Source organism: Stenella coeruleoalba (genome assembly GCF_951394435.1).
Source record: "Stenella coeruleoalba genome assembly, chromosome: 20".
Lineage (NCBI taxonomy): Eukaryota > Metazoa > Chordata > Mammalia > Artiodactyla > Delphinidae > Stenella > Stenella coeruleoalba.
The window spans coordinates 18,140,799-18,154,343 of NC_137166.1; the positions used below are offsets into that span (position 1 = coordinate 18,140,799).

The 13,545-nt window shown below is 50.7% G+C and overlaps 1 protein-coding gene across 11 annotated transcripts in view; it reads right to left on the reverse strand.

Annotated features, from left to right (window-relative positions):
• The window catches only part of CDH3 (cadherin 3), a 136,232-nt gene that overhangs the window by 65,944 nt on the left and 56,743 nt on the right, over positions 1-13,545 (reverse strand). For 9 of the 11 annotated variants that reach the window (XR_013825375.1, XR_013825376.1, XM_079908485.1 and 6 more), the window contains one exon: positions 5,711-5,831. The exons of 1 other annotated variant lie outside the window; for it this stretch is intronic. Coding sequence is in view for 8 of the 10 variants with exons in the window: in XM_079908485.1 (XP_079764611.1) it covers positions 5,711-5,831 (121 nt within the window). In the remaining 2 variants the exon portion in view is untranslated. Of the gene's footprint in view, positions 1-5,710; positions 5,832-6,038; positions 6,167-13,545 lie in introns of those variants that run through there. One more of the 11 variants, XM_079908490.1, reaches the window with a different exon arrangement.

Sequence of the window (13,545 nt, forward strand, 5' to 3'; positions counted from 1 at the left end):
TTCTGGAGTGAGGGAAGTTCCGAGCTGGACTGGACCCTGCCTACTTCCCTTCTGTTGCTCCCCACCTTACACTCCATGGTCCAGCCAAACTAAACATATTTAAGTTCTTGGACCCCCTATGCTGTTCCCTTGGCAGGAACACTCCCTGCCACCTCTCATGTCCCAACCCCTTCCCCAGCCCCTGGCTTGGACAACACTTCCACCACGTGCCCCCCACCTCCAAGAACATGTCAGCAGCCCTTCCTATGTGACTCTATATTTTTCCTCCCACTTGATTACATGCATATATTACTTATTTTGTCCATCTCCCTCCACTAGCAGGCGAATGGCCCACAAGCCTGGGCTTTGTGCATGTTTTGCTCACTAATGTATCCCCGGCACCTAGAACAGTACCTGACACTTGGTAGGTGATCAATAGATACCTGCTGAGTGAAGGATTCACTAGTAAAATTGCCTGGTGACTGATCTGCTTCCTCCTGTGGTCAGGGAGCTCACTGAGGTTGAGGAGCTGTGGGCCTTGCCTGCCTCTCAACTTCAAGCGCCCAGTAGGTACTCAGACGTTTGTTGGCTGAATGACCAGTCAGCTTGGCCTTGAGTCTCAGACACCTCACTGCGTCTATAATGAGGGAGGAGCTGCATTCGACCACCCTGGCCATATGAGGAGGCTGCTGCCCAGCCACACACCAGCCAGGATAAAAAGTCTCCACCCATGAAGAAGTTCTCACCTTAGAAATTCACGGCCCTTTCCAGATTCCCTTTCTACTTTAGGGAAAGTAACAAGCATTAGCTTAAGGACAAATAAAGGGAAGGACTTCTCCCCCCAAACAAAGGACGTGACCAACTACCTAATAAAAAATTCCTGTCTCTTAGCACAGGGCCAGGTGGGAAGCAAGAAGCCAGAAGGGATGGGTCTGGTAAGGAGACTGTTGGGAGAGGTAGAGTCCAGAAGAGACTCAGCTACTTCAAGACACAGAAAAGCTGACAGTACTGAGGTCCCCAGGTAATCCTCAGTTAACCCAGCAATTACGCTCCCAGGGATGTACCTAACCGATCCGCCTACGCAGTTTCCCTTGCACAATGGTGTTCACGGCAGCACTAGCTGTAATAGCCAAAAAAATGGAAACTCCTCAAACGCCCATCAACAGCCGAAGTGTGGATGGTCACATGATGGAAACTACAGAAGAAAGACAATCGACCACAACTACATCCAGAACCGTGCAAGAATCTCACAATGTGCAGTGAAAGAAGCCAGATCCAAGAGGATATTCTGTGTGATTCTTTTACATAAAGTTCAAATACAGGCAAATCAATCCATGGTATTTGAAGTCCAGATAGTGGTTTTCTTGGGGGAGGGTAAAGATGGGGAGGGAAGTGGCATTTGAGGTGCTGATAATGCTGTTTCTTGATATGTGTGCTAGGTACATGGGTGTTTAAGTGTGTGATGTTCATCGAGCTGTATGTACACTTATCATCTGGACACTTTCTTCCACATGTTATTCTTCAATAACGGTGGTTCTTTGCATGGAGATCATTCAGCCTCAGGACCGAAGCCTCCACTGATTTGGGGAGACAGGCCCTTCTGTCCTTCCCCCTCCTCCATCATCCTCCAAATGCTTTGCAGAGCTATCGTTCCCTAGAGACTCATTGCTCATGGTAAGCCATGCTCTCCTCACACAACAGGGAGGTGAGGGCACCCTGCATGGGTAACCTAGAAACAGAGTGCCATGTGAGGAGATGAGAAGAGAGACTAGAGGTTTGAGACCTGCTCCCCAGACACCAGCTAACAGTGATGTACGTCGGGCTTCGGCAACCAACTCTACTCGGCTGCTGAGCCAGGAAGGCAGCTGGGTGGGCTGGAAGCCCCAGTTCCCAAATATTCATTCCACAGAGGCAGATTTATTGGGCACCATGGACTGCCCCTGGCCTTACTGCTGACTGCCCCAGTGACCTCACACCAAGTTTCTTACCCTCGTTTTACAGCTGAGTGGGAGTTACCATCACCTGCGCCGCAAGGCTCTTACAAGCATAAAAAGTAACTAATATTAGACAGTCAGCTCCACCAGAGCAAGGTCTTAGTTTTGTTCATTGTTTTAGCCGCCATCCTAGAATAGTGCCTGATATATGCAGATGCTAAATATATGTTTACTGAAAAAATAAAATGTAAATAGAGGGCATAGCCCGGAATGGGAGCTCCAAAACAAAGGGCAATTTTTACATGAGTTGAAATAAGCAAAACCATCTTGAAGTTAACTCCTGCTCAGTCAAATTTATTACTGAACTTTGAAGTTTTCTACCAAAGCTAATGAGGGTTAGCTTTAATCTTACCCAAATGCTGACTAAGGGTGAGTTGAACCTGCAGAGGGGGCCATAATGAAGAACTGGATTTCTTTTACTGTAATTAAGCTGCTTCTCTCAACCGTTCTCCATGAAGGATGTATAGACCACTTTAGGTCACTCACTTTAATCACTGCACTAATACCATGAAAGCTCCTTCCTCCCACCTCTCCTTTGTCTTTGCTTCTAGACCACCCTTGAAGGCAGACCCCAGACTGTGGAGTTGGGGTGGGGGAACATTCCTGCTCTACCTCCTTCCAGATTAACCTCTCACTCTTGGTCTAGGCAAGCCTGGCTTCACCTGCCCCAAGCCCCCATCACTAGGACACTTGAGAGACTGTATGCAAGCTGGTTTCCCCTGCAGGAACGTTTCTGGAAAACCCTAGGATGAAAAGGAATAAATGACTAAGCGCTCTTGGGGTAGGGGGTTGCTACTGGTGGGATTTGGTGCTCCAACATTCCACTTCTTCATTTCATCCACCTCCTACTTTCCGGTGGTAAAAAAAAATGCCATGGAACTTGGGAGTCAGAAACTTCCATTCAAGTCACATCTGGTCACTGCAGAGATGACTTTGGGGAAGCCATAGCCACTGAGGTTTCATCTGTAAAATGGGCAGAACTTCACAAGATTGTCATAATTCACACAAATACCTACTGGGACCTATTAAGCACCAGGTCCTGGGCACAAACCTAGAGGTAAAAGTCATGTCTGTGACCCTCAAGGAAACTCACTAGTTTAGCCTAGGGAATTGAATCCATTAAGCTGTTCCTGTGTTTCTCCACCTCTAAAACCTCCAGCAGGGCTGGGCTACAGGGTTTCTGAAGTCCCAACTCTGGGATTAAGAGTTCAAGTTGTTTAAATGTACATCACCAGCTTCAAGAGAACGTCAGGAGGATAAAGCAAGTTCAGAGTTGTGCAAATGCTTTGAAGAGGAAAGTGTACATACAAACAAGGTATTAACTATATCAGATAATTTCTTTGAGCTCAACTTCATAGACACCTGTGAAATTCATAACCCAGGGGCGAACAAGGGTAACTGTTCCTTAGCTATAGGGAAACTGTTGTCTGCTTGGCCGAACTTGAGAGTTTGTATGTACCCTCAGGACAACCCTTTCAACATGGCTGGATCCAGGCTGGAGCTCCTGTGTATGGAGGACAGGGAACTGGGGTGGAGGTAGAAAAGAGGTCAGCTGCTGAGGACTAAGGGGAGAAATACCACTATTTTTTGCCGGGGAGTCCCAATTTATTGGGACAAATTGGGCCCAGAAACTTGCTTTTTTTTTTTTTTTTTTTGCGGTACGCGGGCCTCTCACTGTTGTGGCCTCTCCCGTTGCGAAGCACAGGCTCCGGACGCGCAGGCTCAGTGGCCATGGCTCATGGGCCCAGCCGCTCCGCGGCATGTGGGATTTTCCCGGACCGGGGCATGAACCCGCGTCCCCTGCATCGGCAGACGGACTCTCAACCACTGCGCCACCAGGGAAGCCCCCCAGAAACTTGCTTTTATTTAAAAAGGCAGCATCCCCTTTCACAGGAAGACTGCTCTAAGAACTCGGCACGTTGCAGGGAGCTGCACTCAAGGTTAGCCAAGCACATTAACCCATGTTTTGTTTTATAACCTAGGTGTGCTCCTGGCATGAACCCACCATTTTCACAACCATAAACCAGACATCCGAGAAAGCAGAATTTTCTCAAAAGGTTTAAAATGCCTGACGTCACCGAGAAGCACTTGCCAACCGGACCGTGAAATCGAAAACCTGATCACTGCTTCCCCCCAAGAACCTCAAGCTTAGTGAAGTGACAGTTAATCTGATATTTCTTGCTTCAGTAAGAAAGATAAGGCACAGACAACACTCAGAGCCACAGCCTGCTCTCCCAGACTGTAGTCGGGAAACTTGACAATGAGGGGGAGGGTGTACAGATTTGGCAGAAGTCTGGTTAGCAATAAAGCTTCCTCAGGGAGCCGGAATTGGATTTGGGGCCCTGCCCAAGTTAACATTTTTACAGGTTGGCTGAGTTGCAGTTTGTTAGCCAGTCAGTAATAAACCCAGTGCAAGAATTTAAAGTTTATGAGGCATGGCCTCTTAATGCTTCTCCTCAGCTCCCCTACAGCCAAGAGTTTAAGGAGCTTGGCCTGGCCTGGGTGTTAATTGTTTTGTCAATAGGCAGAGTTATTTGGGGGAAAAAGAAGAAATAAAGGCTTCTACAGAACTCAAGGCCCCCACTCCTCTTTTGGAGAAACAAAGGAGAGCCATTCTGCGCCCTAGGCAGCTCTCGCGCACATTCAAGCTGTGGGAATTTGTACCTGGGGTGAGGGGTGTGCTGATGGGGGCATTAGAAAAATGCTAGGTGGCACAGGTTTTTAAATTGCTTTGAAATTTTTAAACTTTAGATCCCCTACCCAGAAAAATACATACAAGTTCTTAAACAATTTCACAGGTTAAGGATCCTCTGGAAGCTCACCCAAGGATCCTGGGACACACCTTTGTTTAAGAACTTGGGTTTGATCCGGTGGAGGAACCCGCACTGCCCTGGATGGAGGGAGAGAGGCCCCCATCAGCCGTCAGCTGCCTGGATCTCATAACACACTGGTTCTGAGCACCAAAGTAAACCCCACCCCCTCAAGTTTTTAAACCGTAGAAGAAACTGTGAGATCAAAAATGTGCTTTGATTCCCCACCCACTGCCCCTACAGCTCAAGACCTTCTGGCTCCTCGACCCCCACCTCCCTCAAGGGCCCTAACATTTCAGTTCCAATACAATGGGGGTCGGGGGGTGTGCCCAGTACGTGATGGCCCCAGTCCAGGTGTGCCAGGCCCAGTTTTCAGGCAGGCTGCAGGGGCGCGGGCCCTCCGGGAAGGGCAGGGTTAAGAGTGCATTCCAGCTGCCGGGCAAGAAGGGGGGCGGGGGAAGGGAGCGCGAAGAAGAGAAACAGACCTGGTCTGTCAGTCGGAGACACAAAGCACGGTACACAAAGGGGGCCCGAGAGGGGCAAAGGGGGCTGCCCGGGGCACGGCTCATCCCCACACCTGCGCGGGGGTTGCGGGAGGAATGTGGAAGGCGCATTCCTCCGCTGGGGCCAGCAGGGGAGAGCTTCCCACGTCCGGGCTGGGTGAGCGGCTCAGCCGCCCCGCACCCCGAAGAAGGGGGTCCGGGTCGGCCGCCGCAGAGGGGCAAGGAGGGGCTGGACGTCAGAGGGCGCTACGCTCTCCGGCCTTTCTCTCCATACGCCCACCCCCATTCCAGCCCTGGGGATGCTTTCTGCGCCTCCCCCGCACCTGAGGAGGCGCCAGGAGCCCCCCGCCGCAGCCCGGACACCCTCAGCTTAGCCCCCGCCTCGAAGTTCCGCCAGGCGGGCCCCCGGGGGGGGGGGTCTTACCATTCCCCCGCGCCCGGCTCCGCTCCAGCTCCGCGCCTCGCGCCTCCAAGGTCACTTCAGCTTCCCCGAAGCCTGCCCGGCACGGCTCGGAGGCCGCGCGCGGCAGCCAGTAAACCTGCGCCTAAGGGAAGAGGGGAAAAGAGGGAGGCTGGGTCACAGGCGTGCCCGGCCCTGCATACCCATCCCGGGGAGTCCTCACAGGCTTTCCCGGACAACCTTGGCCCCAGGCAGCCCAGTCCGGCTCTCTCCCCGACGCCACCGCCGCGTGCGGACCCCGCCTGCCCTCTGAGGAACGTCCCGGCAGGGGTCAGGGAAGGCAATGGAGTACCTGGAGTAAGAGGAAGAAGCGGAGGAGGAGGGACGCGAGAGGCCCACTAGGGAGCCCCATGGCTGGAGAGAGTGAGGTGAAAAGCTGCCGCGACTGCGGGTTAGTGCTCCGCTAAGCTCAGCGCGTCCCTTTGAGAACCGCGGCTCGCGGGAGCCAGAGGGCGGGGGGGGGGCCAGGTGAGCGCAGGTAGGTGCTGATTGGTCCAGCGCCGCAAGGTCCCGCCTCCTCGCAGGTGGGGCCGGGGCTTGCTCTGTGGAGGCACCCCGAAGCGCCCCCCCACACTGTCCTCTCCCGCGCCCCTCCTGCGTTCTCTCGGGTTTTCCGGAGTTGCTCCCGACAGAGACCCAGGCCCTGTCTCGCAGATTCTGGGTTCGAGGGGGAAAAAAAAAAAGGCAACCCACTCCCCGCCGCAAACGAAGAAAATTATTTCTGTGCCTTGTGGAAAAGAAAGTGGAGATGCATCTGAACCCGACTGGAAACAAAGGCGCCCCATTCATGCTCCCCCGAGGCTCTCTGTTATCCAAGGCTTTGATGGAGGCCGGGTGTGTCCGCCCCACACCCGGCTACAGCGGGGGGCGGGCGGGTACCTCCTGCCTCTTTCCCCACCTCCCACATCAGCCTGCCCCCAGGACTCCGAGTGTTTAAAACTGGCAGTGAGGTCCCGAGGGACGGTGTTACAGAATCTGCTACAACTTGCGGAAAACTCATTACTTCCCTGACACAGCCGAACAAAAGGAGGCTGAGAGAGAAGATCCCAGAGATCGAAGCCGTGGTGACGCCAAAAGGTGCGAGGTAGAGGGGTGGTTATTAGCCCCATCACCTCCAGCAAGCTTCCCACCCCCCACGTAGGATATAAATAATTAACAATGTCTCAAGTTTTGTAAAATGCAAATAAAGGCATTTTGAAAATCGCGACTGTTTTTATTGGTCTAAAATACCTACTATAATCTAAGTAAAAACTGCTGGCTGCGAGAAGCAGCCTTCCAGTGAGTCTCCCTACGAAGCAGCTCTTCTGTATCCTTACTGGGGGACATGCGACGGAGCTGGGATTCGTTCCTCTACTTCAGACCCGAAGTGCTTTACCCGTGGCGGCACGCAAGTGGGCCCCGGGCCCTGAAACAGTCCTGAAACTCAGTCGCTCCACACTGCACGCCCTCTCCCCACCGAACTGAGCTTTCCCAGCCAGTCACAACCTCCTGTTCCCTGAGGCCTTCCCACCTTCCCTAGCTGTCTTGAGAATCTCAGGCTGACTCCTCAACACGTTCCTTCCTCCTACCCATCTCAGATTTAGGGGTTTGAGGAGGAGACTAGAGTCTCTAATTATAGAGTTTTTGGCTCTCAAGGGCTAGCCTGGAAGCCTGCCTGTCCTTCCCACCACCAGGCCTGCGGCTAAGAGGACAGTTTGCCTTGCGATCGTGGGAGTCCTCTCTCTAGCCGACCAGGGGCTCTGGGGCCGCACCGCCTGCGTTCAAACCCGGATTCCATCACTTATTAGCGCTGTGACCTCAGGCTAGCGAAATAACCCCTCTGAGCCTCAGTTCCGCATGCATCTAGTGGGGGCTATTATGATATCTGCCCTCTATAAAGTACTAGGATTGAATGAATTAATACATATAGAAGAGGATTAAATTAGCACGTTTAAAACGCTAAACTCAGCACTTGGCACAGAGCAAGCGCCCAAATGTTGCCTGGTAGTATTGCTTTAGGATCCAGCTCATTTGTCCTCCGCCTCACGAGCCGTTTCTTTCCTCTATAGCACCCTCACGTTCCCCAAACTAAGAGAATGAGAAACGCTGTAATCCTTCAATTTCACGGCTGATGGTAAAGCGAGCAATTGGCATCTGGTATCAGGGGAGCGCTCCGTTATCCCGCCTGTGGGCCCGGCAGCTGGGGGTTGGGGATGCACGACGCGCAGGAGAAGCCCGAGGCTGCTGACTGAGCTCCAACCCCCTCGCCTCGCTCTCCCGCAGGGGTCGCTTTCCGTGCCCGAGGGGAGGTTAGATACCCGCGCAGAGGCTTTTCGAGGCTGCGCCGGCCCCAGACAGTACCTGGTGGCCCCGCCTATCCTCGCCCCCCAGGTTCCTTTGCGCCCGCCAGGAACCATATGCAGTCTTTAGGCGGACAGTTAAACATCAACGTGCGTCGGGATACAGGTCCTAATTAAGTAAACACCTGGCTGGAGGGCAGTTGAACACGCTCATTTCCGCCTCCTTCCAGGGCACTCAGCATTCCGGGTGGGGGCGGGGAGGGGAGAGGAGAAATTGAGAGTCAGCTCTTCTGCCTGCACCTTGGACCACACTGCTGTCTTCTCTGCAGCTCCCTTAGTCGGTCGGCCGTTCATTCATTCATTTAAGAGATATTTGCTGATAGCCTGTTGTGTGCCAAGCACTGGAGATACAACAGTGAACGAAGCAAACATCCCTGCATCCTTGGACCGTCCATCACAGAGTGTGAGGGTTCAAGGAAACTAAATAAGTAACTATATAGCATGTTAGATAATGTGTACTATGCAGAAGAACAGAATGGGAAGTGCCAATTCACGGAACAGAAGGTAGGCTGGAAACTGTAAATAACATAATCTAGAAGGTGTTTAGGTCAGGGTCTAGTGGGAGACAGAATCCAGCACGGATGATTCTAGTCTTAGTGAAGGGACTAGAGGAATAGGCAGGGTTCAGGAACCAACAGGGGTGTAGGAGGTCCGGAGATCAGCAGCAAGCAGAGAAGCAGTTACAACTTGGAGGACTGGCGGGCAAAGGGAGGAAACGGTATCATTGGGAGTGGGGGGTTGGAGGGGAGGGGGAGCTGGAGAGCTGAAGCGGAGGACCACCCCTCCCAAATGCAGCTGTGGTCCAGGAGGGACAGGCCACTGCCCACAGCAGAGCAGGAAGGATGTTGGGGGGAAAATAACTCAACATCTCTCTCCTTTCACCCTTCATCTTCTGGCATTGCCTGCCATGGACCAAACCCACCCAGAAGCCTGAGGGCAAGAAAGCCCGGGTGGTGGTGTTTGTAGGGGTCATCTTCCCAGGCACAGGGCAGAGAGGAGAAAGGCAGAAAATGGAGGAAGGGCTGATGAACAATGGGGAAAGCCCAGAGGCCTCCTTGAGAAATGAATAAAACCTGAATGAAGTGAGGGAGAAAATTACATTAAGCATATCTGAAGAAGGAGTATTCCAAGCAGAGAAAATAAGTCAAAGGCCCTGAGACAGTAGATTACTTGGGACAGGAGAAAAAAAAAAAAAGGCAATGTGGCTGGAGTACAGTGAGCAAGTAGGAAATGAGTCAGATTTGGGAGGGTGAGGAACAAATCTTGTACAGCCTCATAGGCTATTGTAAAAACTTTGCCTTTTACCCTGAGCAGGAGGGGAGGAAGGCACTGGAGGCTGTGAGTAGAGGAGTGGTGTTGAGAAGACTACAGGAGATGAGGGCAGAAACAGTGAGGTCAGTTGGGATCCCACTGCAATAAGCCAGGCAAAAACTGAAACGGCTTGGTTCAGGGTGGTCATTGTGGAAGGGGTAAGAAATGATCAGACTAAAACAAGCAAGATAAAAAGTGTTGGTGAGGATGTGCAGACGTTGAAACACTTGTGCACTGTCGGTGGGAATGTCAACTGGTGCAGCCACTATGGAAAACAGTAAAACAGCTACTAAAACAAATTAAAAATAGAATTGCCATATGACCCAGCAATTCCATTTCTAGGTATATACCCAAAAGAATTGAGTGTAGGGACTCTAACAGATATTTGTATAATACATCTATGTTCATAGCAGCATTATTCACAACAGTCAAGAGGTGGAAGCAACCCAAGTGTCCACTGACAAATGAATGGATAAACAAAACGCTTAATAGGTACAGAGTTTCAGTTTTGCAAGATGGAAAGAGTTCTGTGGATGGGTGATGGTGATGGTTGCACAAAAATGTGAATGTACTTTATGTCACTGAACTGTATGTTATGTGGACTTTACCACAATTTTTAAAAGTTACTTTAAAAAAGTGATCAGACTCTGGGTATATTTTGAAGGTACTGCCAACGAGATTGGCTAAAGGATTGGATGGGGGTGTGAGACAGAGCAGATCAAGGATGACTCCAGGGTTTGGGGCCTGAGTAACCAGCAGGATGGCAATACCATTTCCTGACATGGGTAAGGCACATGTAGTGGACACTGTCAGGGCACTGCTCAGATCCCCTGGGATCCCTTTGTTGGTTTCTGAACTCCCCTGGTTTGGCTTCTGTGTGCTGATTCTCCCAGCAGCCTGTACATGTGAAGGGCCAGAGTCTTGCCCATCAGCTACTGGGGTCCCTTTGCCCTTGCAAGGAAGGGCCCAGGAGTTCACTTTCCCAGCCCTTAGCCAATGACCAAGTGGTGCTGGAATGTGGAAGCTGAGCGCTGGCCCGCCTCCCCCCAAACTCCCAGGGGTAACTTACATCCAGCATCCCCTGCTGGATCAGGCTGAAGCTACCCTCCAGGGACTTGGTCTGAAATCACACCCTTGCTTGGCTTCTTGCCCTCTTTATCTTGCTTCTCCACTCCCTCACCAGTTCCTCCTGGGAGCCCTTCCAAATTTAATAAGTCACTCAGGTACATGAATCCTTGTCTCAGGGTTAGCTTCTTGGAATCTCATTGCAGGTAGAGCAAGTTTGGGATTAGGGGAAGATCGGGACTTCAAGCTGGGACGTGTTCAGAGATGCCCAGTAGTGGCATGTTGAGGAGGCTGTGGTTGGAGACACGGGTCCAGGGGAGGCGTCCTGCCTGGTATATACCTTTGTCATAATGGAAAAGCATCTATTTGTGGAGAAAGACGTGCCCAGGGAGAACCCTGAGCCTCTGGGGGCCTTCCCATCTCCGCCAGAGCATGGCCTTTTTCAACACAGATGTTCATCCCGTCCCTGATGCCTTCCACCCAGACAGGGCTGGGACTCTTTCACTCATTTTGCTTTTTCAGAAAGAAGTGCACCTTCCTTGTGCTTCTTGTCTGCATTTCACATTTAAACACGTGCTACTTACTGTCTTGTGGGATCTCTGGCATTGTTACTTTCATCTGAGTGTCCTTCCGCCTCACTCTCCAGTACCTCTTTCCCCCTCCTTGAAAGCTCCTGGGGTCAGGGATCAGGATGAGCAGAGTATCACCTCTGCAGATTTCCCCACAGCACCCTGCCAGCCAAAGGCCCGTGGCATTTAAGTTAGGTTTGGCAGACCTATGTCTGAATCTTGCCTCTGAAAACGACTGCCTGGGTGATCTGGGGTGAGCTCTTTCATCTCTCAAAGTCCTCTGGAATGAGTAATTCCTATTTGATGAGTGATGGTGAGAATTATCCAAAACTGAACTGACCTTCCTCTGCAATTCTGCTCCTCCCACAGTCTTTCCATCTCAGCCAAAGGCAATTGCATCCTTCCAGCAGCTCAGCCTGCGCCGTCTTTCACTCTCTGACTCATCTGCTACCACTTGCTCACTCTGCTTTCTCAGCGCTGGCCTCCCTGTGGTTCTCCGAACACACCAAGTGTGGGCCTTTGCACAGTGCTTCCCTCTGCCTGGATCGCCCTTGCCCAGATGTCCACCCGCCTTTCTCCCTCACTCCTTCAGGTCTCTGCTCAAATGTGGCCCCTCTGAGAGGCCTTCCCTGACCTCCCTACATAGAGAGCCCTCTCTCATCACCCTCTTTCCCCTGCTTTATTTTTTTTCATAGCACTCATAGCACTTAATAGCACTAATCTATTAGTACACATATATATATTTTTTTGGGTGGGGGAAGGCAACATACAGTAATGATTAAGAGCAAGGACTCTGGAGTCACACTGTCTGGCTTTGAATCATTAATGCAGCTCTTCCAAGCTGTGAGACCTTGGCCAAGTGACTTTCAACTCCCTTGTGCCTCAGTATCCCCATCTGTAAAATGGGATAAGCATAACAATACCTTCCTCATAGGTTATGGGTTAATATTTGTAAAGCACTTTGGAACATAGTGAACCTAAGTATTCATTAAATTGTATTTATTGTCGCTCTCCCCTCACTGAGTGTATCCTCCCTGAGAGGCAGGGATTTTTGTCTTTGTTCATTGCTGTACCCCCAGTACACAGAACAGCCTGGCATAAAATAGATACTGAAATATGTATTGACTGAGTGAAATCAAGAATATAATAACTGTTAAGCATCTGGCAGGGTGCTAGAAGCAGAGTAGACACAAAATCAATGTGGGTTCCCTGACCCACCTCACAGAGCTGATGTGAAATCCAATGAGCTAATAGGCAGCAAAGTGTTTAGCCAAGTGTCATACAAATAATACAAGTCATAATAAAATGAACTACTAGCACACTCTGGATTCAGACTCTAAGTATTTTCATGCATGATCTCACTCTCATCCTCTCAACTCTACACGCTAGTTCCCTTTTCACAGACGAGGAAACTGAAGTTAAATCCCTTGCCCAAGGCCACACTGCTAGGACAGAGGCAAAGCCACAGTGCAACCCAGTTCTGTCTCACTCCAAAACTCATTGCCTGAATCAGTTTCCAACCTACTATTCATCAATGTTTGCTGGAAGAATGAACTTGGGGAGCAGGTCTTTGGTATATTAGGAAGAATTCCACAATATCTGATCTTTTAAGAACCTCTTAAAATAAACATATTTGCCTCTGGTCCAAGGTTAAATTCTGGGTCCTCCAAGAAATATTTAGAAAGAGCTTTTCTGCCCATTTTTGGTAGCAAAATTCCCAGAGCTCCACTCCCACATAGCACACTTACAGGGTTATGTCCCAAAGACAAGTGGGTGTTTTCCAATCTTTTCTAGGAAGTGTCCTTAAAACTGGGTGCGGCCCTATTTCCTGCTCCTCCCCTCCCCTGCCCAGTGCACCTACAAATGCTTCCACAGTCTCACTTCTTTATGTCTGTTCCTGAACTTTCTGGGACCCTCCTTTCTGCCCAGTGATGTCTCTGGCCAGCTTTCCCATCTATCACTTTTGAATCCTTGAAGGTGCTGAGGCAGCTGATCCCCAGAGAGAAACCTGATCCACATACCTTCCCTTTCCTTGAACCTCGGGCAGGGCTCCGCTGCACCGGTGAATTTTTGCCAAGGCCTGAGCTGTCGGTTTCCAGAGATAAGAGGCTAAGCATTTATGTATGTGTATACAATGAAGGCACAGAATCGATTAATCAATAAGCACTCACAAAGCCCTGAATCCCTGTGGTTGGCTAAGGTCTAGAGACTTTGAGAACTGTAGGGCTCAAAAAGACCTTAAAGAAAATAATAACAACAAAATAATAATAATCTGTCCTCAGAGACATTCTTCATACTTCCCCTGAAAGGCAGGGGTGATCTCTGCAGATGAAGTTTCCCAGGCTCACTTGAGAGATGACTTCCTGCTGGGTTCAGCCAATGGGAGGCACTAGTGGGAGACTGGAGGGTGGGACAAAGGGAAAAGCCGGGGTATGCCTCCTCCTTCAGCTGTTTGATAATGGCTGTGTTTAATCTACAGCTACAGCTCCTGCTGTTGGTCCAGGTTCTGCCAGAC